Consider the following 26114-nt stretch of genomic DNA (forward strand, 5'->3'; position numbering starts at 1 on the left):
TCTTGCTTTTCCTTTTTTTTTTTTTAGGACAATTTTTGGAAAGAGATTTTGAGTAATCAAAAGGACCACCTGCTGGAAGCTTATGCATCTGTATTTCTCGTAGCCCTTAGTTCTTATGGTGAATACTCCAGACATTATGAATTCATGAAGCAAGTCTATGAGAAACTGAAGGATCAGCCCTTTTTCAGTTTGCTTTCTTCATATGAGCAGGTTGGATGATGCTTTCACTTTTACAAGGTCTCCCAGGCAGAGAGATATCCAGAAAGGCGCAGTAGACTGGTGTCTACATAGGCAGGTGTGCGTCTGCTCTGAGACTCATGGAGGCTTTCTGGTTTCCACGCACACCTCTCTCCTTATCTAGGCAAAGTAGCTCTTTTTAACATTAGGAGAGTGGCATAAAGAATCAGAAGAAGAGGAATCTTCTTCAAAATCCCTCACCCCCCTGATCTTCCCAGACTTTCTGATAAGGATTTTGCAGCCAGTTAAGCCCTCTGAGTTTCTGCCATGTTTAGGATCACTTCATAAACTCCATCATGCATTTTTTCTTTATCACCCTTTTGAAATGGCATATTTAGGTTTGGCTTTATCCTTTTACATAGTTATTCCTTCTAATTCTTCCCCAATCTCTCATAAGCAGGTTATGCATAAATTGACACTGAGATGAGAAAAGATTACAAGGGATACATAGCAAGATCACTGGAAATAATAAATACTCCCAAGCGTGGGCTTATAAATAACCAACAGTCAGGCAATAGATTTAATCATCATCACATCTAACCACCAAACATTAATTCAACATGTCAAGGGTCTATGGAACTTTAAGCCCTTCTTTATTAACCACAAACTTGATTCTGAATTCAGACGCTTGTTCTAATACTAGGCCTGATGCGTTTGTTTTTTTTAAGGATTTTTTTTTGTCTGCAGTTGAACTTCATTTTTCATATCATTCATTCAGCAGCATTCACTGAGCACTTTATCGGTTTAGACGTATGGGTTGATTAAATGAAAGCCCTCCTCCTCATGATATGTACATTGCTTAATGATCTATTTCAATTTACCTTTAGCTCTTATCTTCATTGATTTGTCACTTGATATACCAACGCGAATGTGAAATTATGACCCGGGTAAGTCATCATTTGGAATGCACTTTTCTTTTCTCTCTAAAACTCTGCTTATCTTGCTTGCTTAAGGTAAGCCCTTACTCTGCTTATCTACACGATGCCGTCCTACTTTATGCTTTGGCTGTGAGAGAAATGTTAAAGAGTGGAAAGGATTTTCATAATGGAAGGGAGCTTGTCAACACCTTGAAAGGTTATAATAAGACAGAACTGCTTGGTAAGTGACTAATTCAATAGTATTGCTTTTGTTTAAGTTCTAACTTGTAGACCAAACATGCATTAGGTACCAGGAAATTTATTTTTATCTTCCACTTGAAGTAAATCATGTAACAAACAATAAATATTGCGACATACCATAAATGATAAAAATAATGTTATTTATTAAACATGCACTGTGTTAAGTGCTAGAGTAGATCCAAGATAATTGGATGTTCTGCAGACTGGGAATCCTGTGTGGAGCAGGGCCCAAGAGAGAAGGAAAACAAGTACCTTACTCCCATTTTACCAGTAAGGAAACTGAAGCATAGAGCAATTTGGTGATATGCCCAACATCACACAACAGACAGACTTCCGGTCCCATAACCTTTCCACGGGACCATGCTGCGTCACCAAAAGAAATAAAAACCAAAAGTAAAAAACAAAACGAAAATAGAATGTTTCTGTCCAACACCAGCTTCTCTCCTCAGAAGCATGACTGACTGCTTTGCTGCAAAGTTGTCATTTTGTTGACATATCCATGGTTTTGAATCCATCAAGATACATTAGAGAAGTGAAGAGTTTTGCTTTGTTCTTGGGAATAAAGATGAAGGGGATTGCCAGGCAAAGTGGAATCTGCACCCTGCTTTTTCCAAAATTTCTTTCTCTACTCAAAGATAACAATTAGCAAAAAAAAAGTACCTAAGTAATTTCCCTCTGCTGTTTAGATGCCAAGGTAAGAGGGATTCCCTTTAGGGAACCAGAGCATAACATTCCATTGCAACTACCTAACTCACTTTGGGGACTCTTCCAGTGCTTTCCCATAGAATACACCCTACCTGTTAATATTGATGCTTTGCTTTTTTAACTGCATTGGCTTGAGCAATCATTACCTAAGTAGGTATCAAAGCCAGGAGAGATGAATATACATCAATCAATCAGTCAATTTGAGTGCTCACTACATATGCTGCACAAGTTCTTGGAAGAGTATGATGTAATGGAGTTGGCAGGTAGGACCTCTGCCCTCATGGAGTTTACAGGATAATCTGCTGCTTCATAAGGATGCTAACCTTCTCACTGTACCTCTTTCTCGCTGCCAACTTCATGCCCACATCCTACCTCTGGCCTGGTATACCCTCCCTCCTCATATCAAACAGATAATTGCTCTCCCCCACTTGGAAGCCTTATCGAAGGCACATCTCCTCCAAGAAGCCTTCCCTGACTAAGCCCTCCTCTCCTCTGGAGTCTTATGAGCCACGGAGAGGATATTTTAAGTTAAACTGTTTCTTTTTGTTCTCTTCCTCTCATGCAATCATTTGTCTTTTCAGGAATCACTGGCCTGGTTCATATTGATGAATTGGGAATCAGACAAATGGATTATTCTGTCTATGCTTTACAGAATATTGGAAATTCAACTCATTTTATTCCTCTTTTGAATTATGACAGCCATCTGAAAATAATGAGGTACTTGACCGAAAGAATCCCAGGATGATTAGGTTAGCTGACTTTCCTTTCACCAGGCAGTAACAGTAATAATGGTACTTATTGAGCACCTACAGGGTACAGTTATCTGTACTCAGTGCTTAAGAATGTGAAAGAGGAGCCCAAGACACACTCCTTGCCAAAGAAGTGTACACTTTTCTGGGAACTTCCTTCTCTGTATTATTCCCGTAAACACAAGAACCAGTTCTAGGACCGCTGGCTAATTTGCATCTCTTTTTATAATGACCCTCATAACTCACTGGAAGTGTCCACAGCTTATCAGTCATTTTCAGTGGGAGACCCCCATTATTATTATCATCATCATCATCATCACCACCACTACCAACTCCACCCATTCTAGTGTTTGCAAACAATTCTTATTTTGTACTAACATTTTTTATTTTATTTTTAAAAGTCATAAAATAGCTTTGAGTCCATTCTGGGCTTCTAAATTTTATTGTATTTGTTGGGCCCGGCCCCTTTCAGTCCACTAATATTTTATGGGAAGGGTAACATCAGTCCTCATTTCTGTCTTGTGGGAAGATTCATTAGCTTCTCAACTTTCAGGATAAGAGTTTGAAGGGAAGATTGAGAACAATTCAAATTCAGAGAGCAGGTTTCCTTGAAGATCCTTTTGTTCCCACAACTAATTAGAGACTGGAAAAAGAATAATGAACCAAATTTTCACTGGAGACATGATTGTAATCAATATTTGCATGAATTACTTGATGTGATGCTCCTGAAGTTGATATTCACTTTAAGGAATATAGCGGATGCAGTGACCTATAGCTTGGGAAATCACTTGAAACTCACAGGTGTGTTTGATCAAGAATGCTGCATTTAAAGTAGACTATGCCTTAACACTGAAAGAGAAACTGGATGCTAACAATTTTCTTTATATTCCCTATACACTCTGGAGTCCCACAAGATATTTCTTCAACATCAGTTGGTCAGATGGTTCTCTTCCCACAGACAGACCAATCTGTGGATTTTTTCATGAACTTTGTAACACTTCATTCACAAGTAAGTATATTTTATTCATAAAGCTATTGGTTTTTGTTTGAGAGAAGGAGCAATAAAGGAATCAGAAAACCAAACTTTGGAGTTTTATAAATTTGGATGGCTTCTTGGCTGATTGTTACAATCACACTTCCCCCCTTCAAAGCCCTACTGAGGGTTCATCTCCTCCAAGAGGCCTTCCCAGACTAAGCCCCCACTTTCCTCAGCTCCCCCACCCCTCCACATTGCCCAGACTTGCTCTCTTTCCTCTACCCCTCTCTCCCCACCCCTTAGCACTTCTGTATATGTACATATCTATAATTCTATTTAAATTGATACCTGTTTACTTGTTTCGATGTCTGTCTCCTCCTTCTAGACTGTAAGCCCGGTGTGGGCAGGGATTGTCTCTATCTGTTGCTGAATTGTACATTCCAAGCGCTTAGTACAGTGCTCTGCACATAGTAAGTGCTCAATAAATACTATTGAATGAATCTATATAAGGGAATTAATCAATTTATTGAGTATTTACTGTGTGCCAAATACGATACTAAGCACTTGGGAGAGTACAATATAAAATTGGTAGACATATTTTTGGTTTTGAATGGTAATTTGTTAAGCACTTAACACAGGCCAGGCACTGTTCTAAGTGCTGGGGTAAATACAAGCTAATTAGGTCGGACACAGACCCTGTCCCACTTGGGAGTCACAGTCTTAATCCCCATTTTACAGACGAGTTAGCTGAGGTACAGAGAAGTGAAGTGACTTGCCCAAGGTCACACAGCAGACAAGTGGCAGAGCTGGGATGAGAACCCAGGATCTTCTGACTCACAGGTCCAGGCTCTATCCACTAAGCCATGTGTTCCTTTCCCACATAGAATTTACAACCTAGAAGGGGAGACAGATGTGAAAATAAAATACAGATATGTGCAAAAGTGCTGTGGGACTGAGGGTGGGGTGAATAAAGTATGTAAAACCAAGTGTGAGGGCAATGAACTCAAACTTCATTCATATGACTTCAGAATATGCCAGTAGCTTACCAGAATTTATTTAGCCACCTGAAGGTCGTCATATCAGTTTGGACAACATTGGCAGACAATTGCCCCCTAATTTACTAGTTCATCTACTTTTTCCACATTTTCCTTCCTGTCCAACTGAAATGAACACAATCTGAAATTTGAAAAACTCAATACAAGCTATATTATAACCTCTCTGAAAACTGTGTTCCCTCTCCCAGGGGCTCCAGGTAGCTTGGAGGCCAGTTCCTCCTGGAGAACAACAGTGAGTGGTACTTAACCAGAACTGTGTCATCACTTGCCTCATATGCTTCTGTAATCACTGGCAGCATGTTCACTCTCAGAACATGGATATCTTTTGGCACTGAATAACGTGTATCTCGATGTCTTTTATGTTTAGGCATGACTGTTATTTTGATAGTTATTCTTCTGGTGTCAGCCTTGGGGGCAGCCACTGTGATGGCTTTTCTAAAGATGCAAAAAGGGAAATTGCAAATGCCCGCTGAAGACATCTGGTGGAAAATAAACTATAGCGACATCGTCATCCTGTCAGATAATAAGGTAATGTTAGAAAGATTACTGGACCACTATTTAATGGGAGAAAGCATGGCCAAGGGGAAAGAACGCAGACTGGGTGTTAGGAGACCTGGGTTCTAGTCCTATCCCCATTAATGGTCTACCATATCTGTTTCCTTTTCTGTAAAATGGAAGTAAGATCCCTGCTCTGCCTCCCTCTCTGTCTGTGAGTCCTGCGTGGGATCAAGACTGGATCTGATCTAGTTATCATATCTGCAGTTCTCAGCATAGTGTTTGGTACATAGTAAGTGCTTAAGAAGTACAATTTTTTTATTATTCAAAGGAAAAGGACTCAGCCGGCCAAAACATTCTATGTTACTGCCAGAATTCTATCCAGAGGTCCTAAAAATTTATTCATTCATCAGTTTATCTGGTTGGCCCTTAAAGGGAAGTAAAAGGGACCCTTAATATAATGGGCCTCCATCATGAGCCAAAATCTGTATGGAGAAAAGCTTCCCTCAAGGTACTTACTAGTCGGTGCTTTCGGGTAGATCACTGATGCTTCCTTCATTTGGAATGCAGTGTCCCATCTTCTTTCTTAAATCACACCCCTTCCGTCCTGATAACCTTTTCTAAAAATTCACATGGACCCTCTAGCCTTTCAGGAGTTGTTGTTTTATCCTTAGCCACTATGCAGTGCATTCCTGTTTCTGTCATGTATATTTTGAGATGAGATCTTGTCTCAAGGGCAAGTCACATAACTTCTCTGGGTCTCAGTTACCTCATTTGTAAAATGCGGATTAAAATTGTGAGCACCTTGTAGCTACCTCAGCGCTTAGAACAGTACTTAGCAAATAGTAAGCGTTTAACCAATACCATCATTATTATTACATGTGTTCCTATCCTGAGCATTGTTAACACTCTTATTTTGCACATATCTTCTGTGTGTATCTTTTTGTCTGGTGGGTCTTCTCCTTTGAGATTTGTAAGACCCTCAAAGGCAAAGATCACGCTTTCTTTCACCTTGATTTCATCTATATCATTCATTCAGTCGTAAATTACCGAGCGCTTACTGCGTGCACATCCCTGTACTTAAAGCCTTAGAAAGTACAATACAATAGTAGAGAGACAATCCCTGCCCACAGTGGGCTCACAGTCTAGAGGGGAATAATAATTATGCTACTATTAAGCACTTACTATGTGCCAAGCACTGTTCTAAATGCTGACAAGTTGGTCAGTTTGGACACAGTCCCTGTCACAGTCTTAACTGCCATTTTACAGATGAGGTAACTGAGGCCCAGAGAAGTGAAGTGACTTGCCCAAGGTCACACAGCAGCTATATGGTGGAGCCAGGATTAGAACCCATAACCTTCTGATTCCCTGGCCTGGGCTCCATCCACTCAGCCACACTACTTCTCATATCACTGCCAACATCTTGTTCATGTCCTGCCTCTTGCCTGGAACATCCTTCATCTTCATATCTGACAGACAATCACTCTCCCTGCCTTCAAAACCCAATTAAAAGTACATCTCCTCCAAGAAGCCTACCCCGACTAAGCCCTCGTTTCCTCTTCTCCCAGTCCCTTCTGTGTCACCCTTGCACTTGGATTTGCACCCTCCCTCCCTCAGTCCCACAGCATATACCTGTAGTTTATATTATTAATAATAACAATGATATTTGTTAAGTGCTTAGTATGTGCCAAGCACTGTTCTGAGCACTGGGGTAGATACAACATAGGTTGTTCCACATGGGGCTCACAGTCTTAATCCCCTTTTTAGAGATGAGATAACTGAAGTACCCAAAGTCACACAGCTGACAAGTGGCGGAGCTGAGATTAGAACCCATGACCTCTGACCTGCAAGCCTGTGCTCTTTCCACTAAGCCATGCTGTTTCTCATGTCTGATGTCTGTGTGAAAACAGACGTTAATATATATACAATATATATATATTAACAGACAATATATATACACTTATATACCAATTATATTTTAGTAATGCCTACCTTCCCTCTGGACTGTGAGAACGTGCCTGCCATCTCTGTTAATTCATTTATTCAATCATATTTATTGAGTGCTTACTTGCACTCTCCTAAGGGCTTAGTACTGTGTTCTGCACACAGTAAGCATTCAATAAATATGCTTCATTATTGATGACTATTCAATTAGTGTAGTTGTTAATGGACTAAGATGATATTCCCTAGTTTTAAAGGATACTTTAATGGTTCAGGAGAAGGCCCAGTATAAACCTTCAGTATATCTAGGTAACCTATCAGCTCTGGCCCATTTCTGCAAAAATAACTCACTGAAATCATTCAACCAAACAATGGAAGTGGAAGGTAATGGGATTTTTCTATTAATATTGTATGACATTTTTTATTCCCTCATACTCCTTGAGTTATTCAGTGTAATATCAATCATTTATTGGCCTATTGTCTCAGTACTGGGCATTATGAGCTCTCTTGTTTCCCTTCTAAAGTTACCTAACTACCTATTATTTTATTTTAAAGCTGTCTCAGCCCAGCACACCAGGGTCTAAGAGAAATGAAACCTATGGATCCAGTGTCTTTTCAAGGAATCTGAGCTCATGTTTCAACGACAAGCAGGGGGACGAACTCTTTTACACTACAGTGGGTCTCTACCAGGTACCACCAGTGGCCAATATGGATGAGTTTGGGTCTAAAGCATTCTTCTTTCATAGTAACTGTAACATTTCCTTTTCATCAGTGGTTGTTATAAACGTCAAGAACTGTGACGAGGCAGTTTGTAAAGTGAAAAATATTCCTCTATCAAATGAACTTTGTTTTATTCCTTACATCCTCATAACATGGTCAGTCCAGCTTTTGCCTCTTCCTACTAATCATTATTAGTTTAATCAATCAATGATATTTAATGTGCACGTTCTATGTGCAGACCGCTTGAAAGAGAACGATACAATAGAATTAGCAGACATGCTCCCTGCTCATAATTAGCTTACAGTCTAGAAGACGTGGCATTACAAAAAACACTGATGATGTCACTCCCACTCAAACTTTTAATAATTGGACTATAACTGGTGAAATTGTTTCTGAAGGGAGCAGGGGCTTGTAATCACTTCAGACATAATTGAAATGTTCTTGGCACAGATTTCTTACATGTTTTATGAATCGGAACCAAAAGGATTTCCAGTTAGGGAATCCAGGCCAAAGAAAAACGTGTTTCCATGAGTCTGATGATTATTAATGAAGGGGTATGAACCAAATCTTCAATAAACTGGTATAGCGGGTAATGTTGAAATGTTCTGTAATTGGAATGATTTGGGTTCCATTAATTGTAGTTGTATAGCTGCGGGTATTTGGTTTGGTGAAACTGATAGTAAAATTCTAGACCTTAATTTGTTATTGCTTCTTCACCCAACCTAGTTCTGAGATAAGTCTGTGTTAAAATGACTATATCTTTGCCTGACTTTAGGGAAATCACATTGCTCTCAGATACACTGATAATCAAACGGAAGCTTGCGTTAAGCGACCATCCATACTTCGTGAAGTTCAAGTGGTAGGTAACAAAACTGCCATAATCACTCTGGATTGAGAATGGAAAACAGGTATTTTGCTGAATTTGAACTGTGGGCTTCTGATGAGAAATTTTTTGGACCATCTACCCATCTCACTCTCCACTTATTTACTGTGGAAGCTCCCTTCTCATGTGGTTCCTGCCACTGTGTATGAAGACAGTGTGGACAGGGCTCGCTTTGCCATCCAGTCAATCAATCAATCATTGGTATTTACTGAGTGCTTACTGTGTGCAGAGGTCTGTATTAAGTGCTTGGGAAAGTACAATATAATAGATTTGATAGATGTGATTCCTTCCCTCAAGGAGCTTATAGTAGTATTAGCAGCAGTAGCAGGGGGAGCATTTATCGAGCACCCACTCGGTGCAGTGCACCGTACTAGGGGAAATACAGATATACAAATGCAAATAATACTTGGACAAATACAGACTAACAGTGACATGTTCCCTTCCTACAAAGAACTTACCTTGTAACAGGAAAGACAAACACCTGTTTCATGATCTCATCTTTCTTCCTGTTCCCAGGAAGTGTCCATCTGGGTAATACCCCGGCACCTTAATTCAAGATGTTAAAAAAACAAATTCTTTATCTTCTCTCCCAATCATTTCCCCGATTTAGCCTTCCTCCTTTGTCCTAGAAACTAGTGATGCTTGTGTCATCTTTGACTCTTCTCTTTCTTTTGTCTTCCATGTTTAGGCAGTCTCTAAATCCTGCTTGTTCACCCTCTGTGACATTTCATGAAATATTTCATATTTCTTTAAAGCAGTCGATCACCTTGCCCCTTTCTACCTCATCTCGCTACTCTCCTACTACAACCCAGCCTGAATACTTCACTCTTTTAATGTCAAACAGCTCACGGTATCTCAATCTCACTGTTGTCCTTTGCCCATGACCTGCCTCTGACCTGGAACACCCTTCCCCCTATCCTTTGCACTTAATTTATCCCTTGATTATGTCGATCTACTTTATTTTTCTTTGTTTCTGATAGATCAGTGGTATCTATCTATTGAGCACACACTGTGTAGAGCACTGTACTAGCACTTGGGAGAGTACAATGCAACAGAGTTGGTAGACACATTCCCTGCCCCGGAATGATCTTACAGTCTAGAGGGGGAGCTAGACATTAATATAGATAAATAATTTATAGATATATATGTAACTGCTGTGAGGCTGAGGTAAAACTCAACATGAGCAAGACTGAGCTCCTCATCTTCCCTCCCAAACCCGGTCCTCTCCCAGACTTCTCTATCACCATTGATGGCACGACCATCCTTCCCGTCTCTCAGGCCCGCAATCTCGGTGTCATCCTTGACTCGTCTCTCTCGTTCACCCCACACATTCTATCCGTTACCAAGACCTGCCGGTTTCACCTCTACAATATCGCCAAGATCCGCCCTTTCCTCTCCACCCAAACGGCTACCTTACTGTCACGGGCTCTCGTTATATCCCGGCTAGACTACTGTGTCAGCCTTCTCTCTGACCTCCCTTCCTCCTCTCTCGCCCCGCTCCGGTCTATTCTTCACTCCGCTGCCCGGCTCATCTTCCCGCAGAAACGATCTGGGCATGTCACTCCCCTTCTTAAACAACTCCAGTGGTTGCCTATCAACCTCCGCTCCAAACAAAAACTCCTCACTCTAGGCTTCGAGGCTCTCCATCACCTTGCCCCTTCCTACCTCTCCTCCCTTCTCTCTTTCTACCGCCCACCCCGCACGCTCCGCTCCTCCGCCGCCCACCTCCTCACCGTCCCTCGGTCTCGCCCGTCCCGCCGTCGACCCCTGGGTCACGTCCTCCCGCGGTCCTGGAACGCCCTCCCTCCTCACCTCCGCCAAACTGATTCTCTTTCCCTCTTCAAAACCCTACTTAAAACTCACCTCCTCCAAGAGGCCTTCCCAGACTGAGCTCCTCTTCTCCCTCTACTCCCTCTGCCATCCCCCCTTTACCTCTCCGCAGCTAAACCCTCATTTTCCCCTTTTCCCTCTGCTCCTCCACCTCTCCCTTCCCATCCCCACAGCACTGTACTCGTCCGCTCAACTGTATATATTTTCGTTACCCTATTTATTTTGTTAATGAATTGTACATCGCCTTGATTCTATTTAGTTGCCATTGTTTTTACGAGATGTTCTTCCCCTTGACGCTGTTTAGTGCCATTGTTCTTGTCTGTCCGTCTCCCCCGATTAGACTGTAAGCCCGTCAAACGGCAGGGACTGTCTCTATCTGTTGCCGACTTGTTCATCCCAAGCGCTTAGTACAGTGCTCTGCACATAGTAAGCGCTCAATAAATACTATTGAATGAAAGGTGAATTAACAAATGTCCAAAGGGTACATCCAGGTGCAAAAATGACATGGAAGGGAGAGGGAACTGGGGAAAACCTCTCTTGCCGGAGATATGACTTTAATAAGCCTTTGAAGGTGGGGAGAGTCATGGTCTGGCGTATACAAAGTGGGAGGGAATTCCAGGCCAGAAGGAACCGTGTATTCTCCCAAGCAATCCTGCTACTGATCCAGTGGAAAGATGAGTACTGCGGGAATCAGGACACCTGGGTTCTTATCCTGGTTCTACCTGTAGTTGGCTAAAGTGGGTGAAGACCACAAGGCTGCTTCATAGAGTCCAGCACCTCTGCCTGTCTACTTGCTTATTGCTGCTTTTTGCCTCTTTGTCTCAGTGGAAACATGACTGGCAGGGTTTAGAAAGTGTGAGATATCCCTGAGTAAGCCATTAGCACTGCAATCAATTCCTCCATGCAGATTTTCAGTCTCAGTTGCTACTGGAGTGACTCCATCAACCTCCCAAGTACTTCTTACATTGTTCTGCACACAGTAGACACTCAACAAATGCTATTGATTGATAACTTCTATTGTATGTTTCTGAACACCTTGTTTAGTGCCGTTGCACTCAGTTGGTTCTCAGTAAATGCTGCTTTGGTTGCTGCTGCCCACTTTCCACAGGATTTTTTTCTTTGTAGTCATAATGGAAAAAACAAAGATCTTCGGAAAGATCAAAGGCATGTGGAAATGTGCCCGCATACGATTAGTGCTTTAGTTGTTTTCATGGACTAACGAGGCTAGGGTAGGCATCTAAAGGTCATCAAACCCATCCCTCTGCCTCTGAGCAGAACTATTCCTACCCCATCCCAGACAGATGAAAGTCTATCCTTTATTCAAGGTTCCTTGTGAAGGAAAGTTCACAGCCTTTCTCAGTAATTCGCTCTTGTACCTAATTCCCTTTATAATGTAATATGTTCATCCTATGTGTTTAACACCTATTTCTCTTGGTTTGCAGATGTGCGAGTTAAGACATGAAAATTTAGTTCCCTTTTTTGGTATTTGCACTGAACCACCCAACATCTGCATCGTAACCCAGTATTGCAAGAAGGGAAGTTTGAAGGTAACAACTTTAAAAAATAAATAAATGAACTCTAGGCATTTAGCATAGTTTACAAGGAAACTCCTCTGATTTTTAACCTAGGTCATTTTAGGGCATTTTTTTTTTTTGGTCTAGTGCATTTTTTTTTATTGCTTTCCTTGGCTGATGTAAGACAGGACTTTCTGGAGGAAGGCTTCTTGCTTTAGTTATCTTGTGGCCAGTATGTCTTCATTATACTAAAAGCTTCTAAGAATCTTCTTTTTGAATTATGGTGTTTATGAGACTTTTTTAGGGACTTTGGATATGGAGTTAAAGTTAGGACTTGTCTTAAACGGAGTTCAGGTCAAGTGCCTTGTTTTGGTGTGTGAGCAAAGGGAGCCAGGGAATTATGGTTCCCCTTTTTAAAACTATTTTTCATCATCAAGTAGTATGGGAAGTAGTAGGGCATAATAGAAAGAACCCAGCCCTGGGATTTAGAGGCTCCGGGTTATAATTCTGGCCCTGCCATTGGCCTGCTATGTGGCCAGGGGCAAGTCGTTTGACTTCTCAATGCCTCTGTTTCCTCATCTGTAAATGGGGATTAAATACTTAGAATGTGAGCCCCATGTGAGGCAGGGTCTATGTCTGACCTGCTTAACTTGTTTTTCCCCGAGTGCTTAGTTTAGTGCATGGCACATTGTAAGTGCTTAAGTACCGTAATGATGATGATGATCTCGGCTGACATGCATCCATACAGTTATTCTCATATGAATAGTAAAAAAAAAAAAGTTTGTAGCTTCCACATTTTTTTCAATCACTGTATTTGGAAGTGGGAGAAAGCCATATCTTTAAGATGTTCGAACAGCTGCCCGTATGTACCTGTGATCATAAGAAGCTGACATCCATTCCTGAGACTTGAACCGTGGCTTTCTCCCATTTCCAAATATACTAATTGGAAAAAATGGCAGTCGGTTGATAGGATTATTGACAACTACCTTCCCTTTCCTGTAGCTAATATAGGATGACTAAATTTGATAATCCGACTTTCAAACCAGGTCACTGAACCTCACAGTATAACTAAAATCCTTCTGGCTATGCTATCTGATTTCACCTTATAAGCAGTGTGTGCTACTGGAATGAACCTAGGCCTGAGAGCCAGAACCCTAGGTTCTGATCCCTGCTCTGCCACTTGCTTGCTGTGAGACCTTTGACAAGTCATTTAACTTCTCTGTGCTCCGATTACTTCTTTGGAAAATTTGGATTCAATTCATGTTTTCCCTCATGAGTCTCATGAGGCAGACTATGTCTGCCTTAGTCATCCTGTATCTTCCCCAGCCCCCTGTGCTTAGAACTGTGCCTGGCACATAGTAACAAAAGTTATTGTTATTATTATTATGCATGCAGGTTGGATCATTTCTAAAATGTCCTATTCATAAAACTTTGAGTTTTTAGAGTTAGAGAAGTTAGAGAAGCAGCATGGCTCAGTGGAAAGAGCACAGGCTTGGGAGTCAGAGGTCGTGGGCTCTAATCCCAACTCCGCCACTTGTCAGCTTTGTGACCTTGGGCAAGTCACTTCACTTCTCTGTGCCTCAGTTCCCTCATCTGGTAAATGGGGATTAAAACTGTGAGCCTCAAGTGGGACATCCTGATTACCTTGTGTCTACCCAGTGCTTAGAACAGTGCTTGGCACATAGTAAGCCCTTAACAAATGCCAACTTTTTTTAAATTGAGTTTTAAACCACAATCAACTTTAAAAAATTCTGTTTTTTAGGATGTTATGAGAAATTCCGATATTGAATTGGATTGGATATTCAAGCTTTCTTTTGCATATGATATAGTCAATGTGAGTATAACTTGAAACAAACATTTACGATAAATTATCAGGAGGAGGAAATGAACTGCAATTACTAGTCTTGTGCCTAAAAGACTCATCCTGTGGATTCAAACTTTTGGCTTAGTTACAGCTTCCTGTGTTCGGTGAACAACTTTATAGGAAGAACCTATAGCACCTTTTTAACAAGGTTCAAGATCAGATTAACTGAATTGTTGCAAGGAAAACTGGACGTAGTATGAGGTGACACCTAGTGACTGAATGCAAATTACAGGCACTTGAAAGTAAATGATTCCAGGTAGGAACCTAGGACTTGGGACTATTCAAATTTCCTTCCTTTTTGAGTAGAAACAGTAGGGTAAAACTGATAGAAAAGCAGAGTTAAAGGAAAGCATAAACAAGGGGTTCAACGTGGCTCAGTGGAAAGAGCCTGGGCTTGGGAGTCAGAGGTCATGGGTTCGAATGCCGGCTCTGCCACTTTTCAGCTGTGTGACTGTGGGCAAGTCATTTAACTGCTCTGTGCCGCAGTTACCTCATCTGTGAAATGGGGATTAAGACTGTGAGCCTCACGTGGGACAACCTGATTACCCTGTATCTACCCCAGTGCTTAGAACAGTGCTCTGCACATAGTAAGTGCTTAACAAATACCAACATTATTATTTATTTAAATTTTAAAAAGGGGGAAATAAGCACTAAATGCAGTCTACCTCCTCTCTGTAATTCAAATGGCTAGCCTCTCAGTCAGTGTCCCCTCACCCAGGTAGGATGATGAGAAGGGAATTTGTCCTTTCGGTGGGAGGACCGGATAGCCCAGCATGAATCTTTCAGAGGGAATTGGCAGCAGCACCAGCGGCTGCTGAGTTGGAAAGAGACTTTTGGGGGGGCAGCCAGAGAGAGGAGCCAGGGATAGCAGATAACATGCTCACAGAGTTCCATTTTCACCATCTGGGGGCTGGGGGCCGGGCTATTCTTGGTAAATTGACACTGCAGGCTTCTCCTAGTTGACACCGGGTTCTTAATCTATTCAGCAGCGGAAGTTAATTGCCTCTCTCAGGACTGAAACAAGTCTAATGATGGCTCCTAGGTGTCCTCAGATTAGAAGGAAATTATCCAAAGGCAGGAAGCCAGTCTAGAGATGAAGACTGGGTCTTCTACTTGTTCTGAATAGGATGTGCCCCATGGATGGAGCTTGATCATTAATTGGCGATGAAAAGGATTCCCCCCTCCCCACCCAGTAAGACTCTCCGTCTCAAGGCTCTGCACCCCCAAGACTTGGGTTTTGTCATAGGTCTGCAATCTGTGTCCTTAATGGAACATCATAAACGATACATCAGCTGAATTAATAAAAGGGTGTGCCACAAAGAAATAGGGGGGATTATTATTATCATTATTATTAAATATTAAGATTAACACTATAGGATTAATAAGCTCCCACAGTTTCTTTGCATGCCCTGATAATAGCATTAATAATAATAATAATGAATATTGTGGCACTGGTTGAACACTTACCATGTTCCAAACCCTGTCCTAAGCCCTGGGGTAGATACCAGATAATCACGTCTGACACAGTCCCAGTCTCACATGAGGCTCACAGTTTAAGAAGAAGGGAGAACAGTATTGAATCCCCATTTTACAGGTGAGGAAACTGAGGCATAGAGAATTTAAGTGACTTGACCAGGGTCACCCAGCAGGCAAATGATGGAACCAGGATGAAAAACCAGGTTTCGTGACGTTCAAGCCTATGTGCTTCATTGCTGAATCAGATAACATATCCATCTTAAAGAAGCAGCGTGGCTTAGTGGAAAGAGCCTGGGCTTGGGAGTCAGAGGTTGTAGGTTCTAATCCCACCTCCACCACTTGTCAGCTGTGTGACTGTGGGCAAGTCACTTAACTTCTCTGTGCTTCAGGTACCTTAACTGTACAGTGGGGATTAAGACTGCGAGCCCCGCGTGGGACAACCTGATTATCTCGTATCTACCCCAGCGCCTAGAGCAGTGCTTGGCACATAGTAAGCGCTTAACAAATGCCATTATTATTATTATTATTATTATCATTATCCTCTACTTAGAGATCTCTACATGCTGGATAGATCACCCGGGATACTACTCCCCTACTCTTGGGAAATGGAAATTCTAAGGAGTCAAAGCTAACCAGTCCACCAGCCACATTTATAAACTTAAACCACTCGCTTTCTTTGATCAGAAAACACAACAAATTGTTAACTCTTATCTTTCCTGAGATGACTGCTTCACCAAGCTACTTTTCCTGGAGAAAGCCACTAAGCTTCTCTGTGTCTCTGTGATGATTAAATACCTGTTCTTCCTCCTAATTAATTTCATGTCTGGGGATAAAATATCTCTTCTAAAACTCAACATGTCCAAAACTGAGCTCCTTATCTTCCCTCCCAAGCCCTTTCCTCTCCCTGACTTCCCTGTCACTGTGTCTCCCCTGATTAGACTGTAAGCCTGTCATTGGGCAGGGATTGTCTCTTTCTCTTGCCGAATTGTACATTCCAAGTGCTTAGTACAGTGCAGTAGTAAATACTACTGAATGAATGAATGGAGTACAATAATTATGGTATTTGTTAAGTGCTTACTTTGTGCCAAGCACTGTACTGAGCACTGGGTTACATGCGAGATAAGCCAGACACAATCCTTCTCAGATTCCACCCAGTATGCTTGGGGAAGGAGCAGAAAATCTCCATAAAGTCCTGGGTAAATGAAGGAGCAGGGACTACAAGGGATGGAAGCGATGGAGACTTTTCCACTGCCAGCACTGACCGAAAAGGATGCCTGAGCAAGTGACTCCTTCCATGTCTCCCAACTACATACACACACCCACACATATACACAGAACGAGACACCAGGCTTAGTCATTTTTACAGAAGGTAAGGGCACAAAACATAATAATAATAATAATGTTGGTAATTGTTAAGCACTTACTATGTGCAGAGCACTGTTCTAAGCCCTGGGATAGACACAGGGGAATCAGGTTGCCCCACGTGGGGCTCACAGTCTGAATCCCCATTTTACAGATGAGGTAACTGAGGCACAGAGAAGTTAAGTGACTTGCCCACAGTCACACAGCTGAAAAGTGGCCGAGCTGGGATTCGAACACATGACCTCTGACTCCAAAGCCCGTGCTTTTTCCACTGAACCACGCTGCTTTTCATTCATTCAGTCATATTTATTGAGTGTTTACTGTGGGCACAGCACTATACTAAACATCTAAACATGTGGAAAGCACAGTTCAGCAACAACTAGAGATAATCTCAGTCCAACAACGGTCTCACAGTCAAGAAGGGGGGAGACAGACATTAAAACAAATAAATGGGCATCAGTAACATCAATATAAATAAATAGAATTATAGATGTATATCCATCATTAATAAAATAAATAGAATAATAAATATGTACATATATTCAGAAGTGCCATGGGGCGGAGAGAGGAATAGAGTAGAAGAAGGGAGTTAGGGCGATGGGGAGGGGGAGCAGAGGAAATGGGGGGGCTTAGTCTGAAGGCCTTCTGGAGGAGGTGAGCTTCAGTAGGTCTTTGAAGGGGGGAAGGGTGCTAGTTTGGTGGATTTGAGGAGGGAGGGCATTCCGGGCCAGAGGTAGGACCTGGGCCAGGGGTCGAGGGTGGGACAGGTGAAAATGAGGCACAGTGAGAAGGTTAGCACTCGAGCAGTGGAGTATGAAGCCTGGGATGTAGAAGGCGAGAAGGGAGGTGGGGTAGGAGGTTGGCAAGGTGATGGAGAGCTCTGAAGCCAATAGTGAGAAATCTAACCATTAACAAATAGCTCAAATTCTAAAAGTATCCTGGGATGGTTTAGTGTCTCCAAGATCCACCAAATAGGATGAGACCTGTGGGCATGGCAGCCCTGCTTTAACTTCCTGTACAAAATTGGGGTACAACCCTAAAGGGGGGAGAAAACAGCATAGCCTAGTGGATAGAGCAGAGGCTTGGGAGTTTAAAGGACCTGGGTTCTAATGCCCGATCTGCCACTTATCTCCTGGGTGTTCTTGGGTGAGTCGTTTAACTTCTCTGTGCCTCAGTTACCTCATTTGTAAAATGGGGATTAAGACTGTGAGCTCCCAGTGGGACATGGACTGTGTCCAACTTAATCATCTAGTATATATCCCTGCATTTAGAACGGTGCTTGGCACATAATAAGCGCTTAACAAATGCCATTTTAAAAAAAAAGAAAACTGGAGTCCTATTGGTCTCATCAAGACCTATTTTATCTTGAATTTCTCCTCCACTCTATGCCACAGTTTGTCATTTTTGAGAAAGTAGCATTTAAACTTTAAGAGGCTCCTGGGGTCCTAGTGTTCACACCCATATCCACATCCAGATTGGCCAGCAGTGAATTTCTCCACCCTATGTGAAAGATTCATCCAATCTTGGTGCCAGATGGAAGAAGTGAGTTGAGGAGGAAGGTAAATGAGGGGAGGAGGTGTAGGATCAGAGCCAGGACTAAGACCTCCTAAGACCCCTGTCCTCCCAGCCAGTCCTTTTTTCTGTTGCCACATTTCCTGTCACTTTCCCAAGAGGCACTACTTCATCCCTGAGTTCTGTTCTTCCAGGGGATGCTCTTCCTCCACAACAGCCCTCTGAACTCTCACGGAAACCTGAAACCTTCAAACTGCCTGGTAGACAGTCGGATGCAAGTGAAGCTGTCGGGATTTGGGCTGTGGGAATTCAAGTACGGAAGGAAATACAGAGCCAGTCTGAAGAAAATGAAGAACTATTCAGGTAACCAGCCCAAGAATTCTGAGTTAACAAAATGTCAGAGGAGTTTTAAAGAGATGGTTTTCTTTTAGAAAACGTGTTCTGGTACCCATAAACTCCTTCCTTACCACCCGACTTTCTTAATTTCGCTAGAGTTGATTGGTCAGGCTGGTCTTCACTGTAAATAATAATGCAATGTAGTAATTCATAGAAATCAGTCATTTAGGATATATAAAAGTGTTCTTTGGCTTTCAAGGTGACACTACTGATGGTGAGATTTTTTTTTGGAGTATGTAGACATGCCTAATAAGAAGGCTATTGACTGACAATCCCTTCCTCACCAAATGATTGTAAAATTGTCTCTTGCTGTGTGTATGGTTGCTAGTTTTAACAGCACAGTTTCCTTTCATTCCTTTGGGTGCCACAATCCTTTTTTTAATGGCACTTTAGTTAAACACACTATGTTCTAGGCACTATACAAAGTAGATACAAGATAATCAGTTTGGGCACAGTCCCTGTTCCACATAGAGCTACATGGGGTCTCACAGTCTTAATCCCCATTTTACAGATGAGGTAACTGAGGAACTGAGAGCTAAGTGACTTTCCCAAGGTCACACAGCAGACAAGTGGCAGGGCAGGGACTTGAGCCCAATTCTTCTGACTCCCAGGCCCACTGCTCTGTACGTGTAGGTATTCAATAAATGCTGTGGTTAATGATGATGATAATCAAAGCCTTGTCTTCGGTTACTCTATTACTCTTGCACTTACGTAGTGACTGATTCAAAATGTATCAGTAGCCTGAAGGCCCCTGGAGATGCTTCTCATGGCTTAGGAAGTCATAAAGACCTCCCACCTTTTGGTGAAAAAAGACCAACAAAGTTCTCTGTCAGGCTATGAGGAATAGCCCTGCATCCTGGCAGCCCAAGACTGGGTTTTTTAAATGACAGGGTGAGTCTTCAGTAACTCTCTTACAGAGGCAAGATTTGTTTGCAGATCGCTTCAAAAGAAAAAAATCCATTGGTCCACAAGAATTCCCATCAGCCCCTGTCAATGTCATAACCACCCTGCCATTCCTGGCCATCGCTACTGGTGGGAAGTGGGCTAAACTTTTCATTTTTATCTTTTCCAACCTACAGCCCCATTTTTATTGATCTTCACCGGACTTCTTTTACGCTGTGCACCCTCTCGTCTCCCCAAATAACAATTCTCTTAAAAAATGAAAACACCTGTGGTCAGGCAAGTAGTTCTGAAGCTGCAAAAGTAGATCATCCCATCTACACTTCCTAAATCTATTCTGGGTTTGGCTTGCAGAACTCTACTGGACCGCCCCGGAACTGCTACGACTGGAGGAATACCCGCTACATGGCACCCAGAAGGGTGATGTTTACAGTTTTGCTGTCGTTATGAGGGAGCTGATTTACAGTAACGAAGAGGGCCCATTTGAAGAACTGAATAAGGAAGCTGAAGGTAAATTGTGGTACTGCTGTAGCTGGTGTTTTCATCTCAGGGTGTTCTTTTTCTTTTTGAATCTCATACCAATAAGTGAGAAGTAGTCTGTTTCTTAAAGGAGCAATGGAATAATAATTGTCATATGTGTCCTTCCTTTTCCTTAGACTTTGAGCCCCATATGGGAAAGGGCCTGATTAATTTGTATCTACTCCAGAACATAGAACAGTGCCTAACACAGTGTAAGTGTTCAATAAATGCAATAATAATAACAAAGAGTTTACCGCACCTCAAGCACTGTGCTAAGGTGAGATAGATACAAGATAATCAGATCTTACACAGTCTTTGTCTCACATGGGGCTCACAGTCCGAGAAGGAGGGAGAACAGGTATTTAATCCCCATTTTATATTTGAGGAAACTGAGGCACAAAAAAGTTGCCCACAAAGTAGGCAAGTGATGGAGCTGGGATTAGAACCCAGATCTCCTGACTCCCAAACCAGTGCTCTTTCCACTAGGCCATTTTGCTACTCAGTGGAAGTACGATTTTGTTCAAAGCAGACCCCAAAGAAGAATATTTATGTAAATTCCTGCTATCGTAATATATTTAATTAAAAAAATTCTGATTCTGACCCAACTTTAAGTGCAGGGAATAGGATCATCAAAAATAAAATTGGGCCAGCAATTTGTGGCCAAATTCTCATGCTTTTTGCAAAACATTAACTCACCAAGAAATAGAGCAGGTGAATGGTGAGCTAACCAGAATGGGAACATTTATGGATCCCATTTGAGAAGCAGCGTAGCCTAGTGGAAATACCGTGAGCACCATGGTGGGACATGGACTGTGTCCAACCTGATTATGTTCTACCTACCCCAATGTTTAGTATAGAGCCTGGCACATGGTAAGCACTAAACAGATACCCTTAAAAAAACCCCAGCTCCCTGCCTAAGCTCATGGATCCGGAAAAAATGCAGGGGAGGATTGTCTTTGTAAAAATATTGCATCCTTTTAAAGCTATTCAGACCAGCTCCATTGCTTTCCAACACAGAAATCATCAATAGAATCAAAGATCCCACTGCTCTTGTGCCCCTGAGACCCTCCTTGTCAGAGGAGAAATGCGGCGAAAGAATCGTTACAATGCTGAAAGCATGTTGGAACGAATTGCCAGAGAGAAGACCGACATTCTCCTCTGTGAAGAGAAGATTAAGAGAAGCAAGCCCCGAAGGGTGAGTTAACCCAAATGAGAAACACTTTTATATTGCATATTAATGGTATTAGCTTAGTAACATAGGGTGACATTGGGTCTAAAACTCCAAGTGAATGGAGAATTAAACAAGAATTTGAGCAACTGAGGAGTGTCATTCTGGGCCACTGGGACCCTAAACTTTATTTTGCTTCAAAATAATATTTTTAGCCTAAATTCACTGGTCTTCCTCTATACTGTAAGCTTATTGTGGGCAAGGGTTGTATCTATCAACTCTGTTGTATTCTCCCAAATGCTTAGAATGGTGCTCTACACACAGCAAGCGCTCAGTAAATACCATTAATTGGCCAATTTACTCTACTCTGCACTTCATTTATTCATTTAATCATAGTCGTTGAGCGCTTATTGTGTACAAAGCACTGTACTAAGCGCTTGGGAAAGTGCAATATAACAACAGATACAAAAACACACACTTCCTTTTTCTATGCAGCTGAAGGTTTCTCATCTAGCCCTGACATCCAACCTTTAATGGCATTCAAAACCCGTTTTTTATTCATTATACTTGGTGTCTGGCTATCCTTGTGAAGTGTGCTGAGAAGGCAGCATGTACAGGTTTCATTTCGTAGTAGAAAACTGTCTGGGCATTAATGAGAAGACCAAAGGAAAAATTAGTTCTGGGTGGGCCGGAATCTGTTACTTAGTGAAAATGTCTTTTGTGTCTGGATTTCATTTAAGCCACGTGAGCATATTGGACAACATGGTGAACAAACTGGAAGTGTATGCAAATCACCTAGAAGAAGTTGTGGAAGAGCGGACAACTCAGCTTGTGGCAGAGAAGAAAAAGACAGAAAAGCTTTTGTCCACCATGTTGCCCAGGTAGCCACAAAATTTATCCATTCCAGTTTGCCTTAGGCTAGAGATGACAACGCATTTTTGCAGTCGGTTAATTTTAGATCATAATAACCTACTCAAGGTTAGGTTAGCGAATAAAAGTTCACTTCTGGGCAATAGTGTCTTATTCCTTCACCCCGGGATTAAGCATCTTCTTCCACTTCTCCCCTCGACTTAAGCTCGTTGTGGGCAGAGAATGTGTCTTGTTATACTGTACTCTCCCAAGTGCATAGTACAGTGCTCTGCACACAGTAAGCATGCAATAAATACCCATTATATCCCCATTTTACAGATGAGGAAACTGAGGCACAGAGCAATTGAATGGCTTGCCCTAGGAAATATAGCAGGGAAGTGGTGGAGCCAGGCCTAGAATCCAGGTCTCCTGATTTACAGTCCCGTGTTCTTTCCCCTTGGCTGTGATTTGGTATAAATGAAAGCTAGTGGACTGTTAAGATCCATTTTTCCTTGAACTGTGGAATTTCTATTATCGGCATTCCCAGTTTACTGTCACACAGATCTGGAAAGGGGAAAAGCATGCTCTTAGAGTGACCAGCTGTAACTCTTGTTAGCTGCCAAGACAGCTGAAGCAGAAACCAAATGCAATTGATTAGGATCATCTTTCCGAACTTCATTCTCAAGTACTCAGTTTTCACCTCACTTATGGATACCTAGACTTTTCCCACTGTGTAGTACCTGCCATTGAAAATACTGCCATGAGAATAGATTCAAACTAAGTAGTTCCACCACAACTCTCTCTGAAATCCACCTTGTTCAGATCCATTTTCAAATACCCTCATAGCAATCTTATCTGTTTTAGTCTGGGTGAAGGTAATTGTCCTGACAATGAGAAATTTCTCTGGTTGATAGACTTTTGCTAGACAGACTTACACTAGTAAATTATTCATATAATTCAGACCTAAAATTCACTTGGGCCTCAGTTACCTGAACATATGTTGCCAAAAATGCATCACGAAAATTTATGGGTAGATGGGATTAAAAATGTTTTTAATCATCTAGATAAACAGCTCGTGGTCACCTGGATCCTCTCTAGCCTGGTTAGAAACAGCCATCCACAGTGTATGGATATTGACTACGTGAAGTATACTTTTGCAAAAGCTCTAGAGGAAGTGAGCGCCTTCTTATGCAGACCCAGTCATTTTTTTTTCCAAATGATTAAATGACATGTTGTCATCCATCCATCCAATCTGTGTCTGTAAAGAGCTGCCTTCCACAGGATTTTTACAAATGACAGAAGTATCTTCACTCATCTAGGAGAGAAACAGATAAGAACATTAATAGATTTCCTGAAACCAAGCCCCATGGAGCAGTGCTATGTCTTGCTGTAGTAATAATAACATTATTTAGTGCCCACTGGATTCAATGCTCTTTTTTTATAGTATTTAAACAGTATGTGCTAGGCAGGCTACTAAGCGCTGGGATAGATTAATCAGGTTGGACACAGTCCCTGCCCCATCATATAGGGCTCACAGTCTTGAGCCCCATTTGATTCATGAGGAAACTGAGGCGCAGAGAAGTTGTGACTTGCCCCAGATCACACAGCAGACAGGATTAGAACCCAGGTCCTCTGACTCTCGGGTCTTTGCTCGATCCACTAGATGATTCTGTCCTGTTCTAAGAGCTTGGGAAGTACAAACCAAGCAAGTATGAACCTTCAGAAAGAAGGCAAGACAATTCTAGAATGAAAAAATTTGAAGGGAGCAATGGAAAAGGGTCCCTGATGTAGTAGTGGGATGAACTGGCAGGGATTGTACCACAAGGTGGCAATCTTGCCTTAATAGTTATCCCGTTGAGCAGCAAACGTTTGCTTTCCAAGTCTCTTCTCCCCAAGAAAACTCCCTGATAATAGAAAATCTACATCTTTTCACAGCTTATTTTTAAATGGGCCCCTGTTGTAGTGGTTATGAGCAAAAACATGTTCATCTAACTTAGGGCTTGTTCGGTTTCTCCCCCTCCACTCTTTCCCCCCTGGTTCACGCGAAGTTCAAACAAATTATTTTGTTTCACTGGGCTCGTTCTTCAGCCAGAACTCATTTTCTAAAACAGATAGGTTCTTAACCTGCCAATTTCTATGTCCCGGTGACTGTGGGGTGAGAAGCAGGATGTTCTAGTGATAGAGCCCAGGCCTGGGAGTCAGAAGGACCTGGGTTTTCATCCTGGCTCCACCAGGATGGCTCCACACTTGTCTGCTGTATGACCTTGGGCAAGTCACTTCACTTCTCCATGCCTCAGTTACCTCCTCTGTAAAATGGGGATTGAGACTGAACCCCACTCGGGATGGGGACTGTGTCCAACCTGATTTGCTTTTATCCACCCCAGCACTTAGCCTGGCATTTAGTAAGTGTTTAAAAAATACCACGATTATTACTATTACTAGTACTATTATTGTGTGTGTGTGGCGGGGGGAGGGATAAGTAGAGCTGTTGTCTACTCAAAGATGTCCTCTCCAAAGGCAAGATTGTGAAAGTGAGTTGGAGTGACAGTGAGAGGAAATCTCTTGCACTCCGTGCTCATGAAAACACAGTCAGATACCCTTTCTGGTTCCTCGCCAGTTAAGGGTGAGCATCACTCAGATATCGGGGGGCTTTTAAAAGACGCTACTGTCTCTCCCTCAGAAAACACCCAGGTTTGAGCTTCCTGGCCAAATTGGATTTGGCTGCATTTCCTAGGACTTTAACCTACAGTGCAGTCTGGTGATGGGTCGGACGTGCTACGTAAGTTAGTGGTGTGGTCTGAGAGGCAGGATGATTTGTGAAGCAGGACTGAAGCTGCAACAGTGTTTCTCTTGCCTGCAATCCTGGAAACACTTGTTTGGGGGCAAAGGTTAGATTCATTGGGGTAAATGTAGATCAGAAGTGAACTCTTCCAATGGAAGGTTCCTCTCAAAAAATAAAGCTCGACAAATGCGGGCTTGTTCACCTTATTTTATATTTTCCAACAGAAGGACTGGATTTCTATAGCTTTATACAGCGTGAAAAACAGTCCTCGGTCACATTAACTTATTTCCAACAGACTGTGCCATTATTTACAAATGCCTTTAACCAACAGAAGTTGAATTCACCTGATAGCTAAAGCCCTATTAGTCAATTCTGTAACCAAAGTCTGGTTTCCTGGAGGGTACAGATTCCCTGTCGATGGCAGAGTTCCTCAGAGATAATCTTTTATTCAATCAGTATTTACTGAGCACTTACTCTGTGCAGAGCACTGTATTAAGTGCTTGGGAAAATAAGACTTGTGGTATTTGTTACTCATTGTGCTAAGCACTGGGGTAGATACACCATGATCAGGTCAGGCAAAGTCCCTGCCTTACATGTCTAAGTAGGATGGAAAACAGGTTTGAATCCCCAGATGAGGAAACTGAGGCACAGAAAAGTTAAGTGCAGGGAAGTAGAGTAGCCGGATTAGAACCCAGTCCCCCCGACTCTGAAGCCCATTTGTACACATTAATCCAGTTAGTACGCATGATCCCTGCCCTTAAGTCTAGCATGGGTGGGACAGACACTGAAATATAATTCAGGAAGAGAGAAACAATAGAGTATAAAGATAAGCAAGTAAGTGCAATGAGGATGTAGGTGCTACCTAAATGTTAACCCCGAAGCTCTTGTGGGCAAGGAATGAATCTATCAACTCTGTTGTATTGTACTCTCCCAAGTGCTTAGTTCAGTGTTCTGAATACAGTAAGTGCCCAATTAATAAGACTCTTGGATTAATTGACTGCAGACGGGCTGACATAACAGGAAGGAAGGGAAATAAAGTGGGGATTTTTGCTCTCCCATAAAC

General features: G+C 42.1%; 1 protein-coding gene across 1 annotated transcript in view; it reads left to right on the forward strand.

Annotated features, from left to right (window-relative positions):
• LOC100082549 (guanylate cyclase 2G-like) overlaps positions 1–26114 on the forward strand; it is a 47394-nt gene that overhangs the window by 5652 nt on the left and 15628 nt on the right. Inside the window, exons 4-16 of the mRNA XM_029081564.2 lie at positions 28–210; positions 1191–1335; positions 2642–2777; positions 3715–3818; positions 5208–5368; positions 7832–7966; positions 8772–8855; positions 12152–12256; positions 13986–14057; positions 18632–18800; positions 20088–20243; positions 21270–21447; positions 22161–22301. Coding sequence (XP_028937397.2) covers positions 28–210; positions 1191–1335; positions 2642–2777; positions 3715–3818; positions 5208–5368; positions 7832–7966; positions 8772–8855; positions 12152–12256; positions 13986–14057; positions 18632–18800; positions 20088–20243; positions 21270–21447; positions 22161–22301 — 1769 coding nt within the window. The remainder of the gene's footprint in view (positions 1–27; positions 211–1190; positions 1336–2641; positions 2778–3714; positions 3819–5207; positions 5369–7831; positions 7967–8771; positions 8856–12151; positions 12257–13985; positions 14058–18631; positions 18801–20087; positions 20244–21269; positions 21448–22160; positions 22302–26114) is intronic.

Source organism: Ornithorhynchus anatinus, chromosome 16 (genome assembly GCF_004115215.2).
Source record: "Ornithorhynchus anatinus isolate Pmale09 chromosome 16, mOrnAna1.pri.v4, whole genome shotgun sequence".
Classification (NCBI taxonomy): Eukaryota; Metazoa; Chordata; class Mammalia; order Monotremata; family Ornithorhynchidae; genus Ornithorhynchus; species Ornithorhynchus anatinus.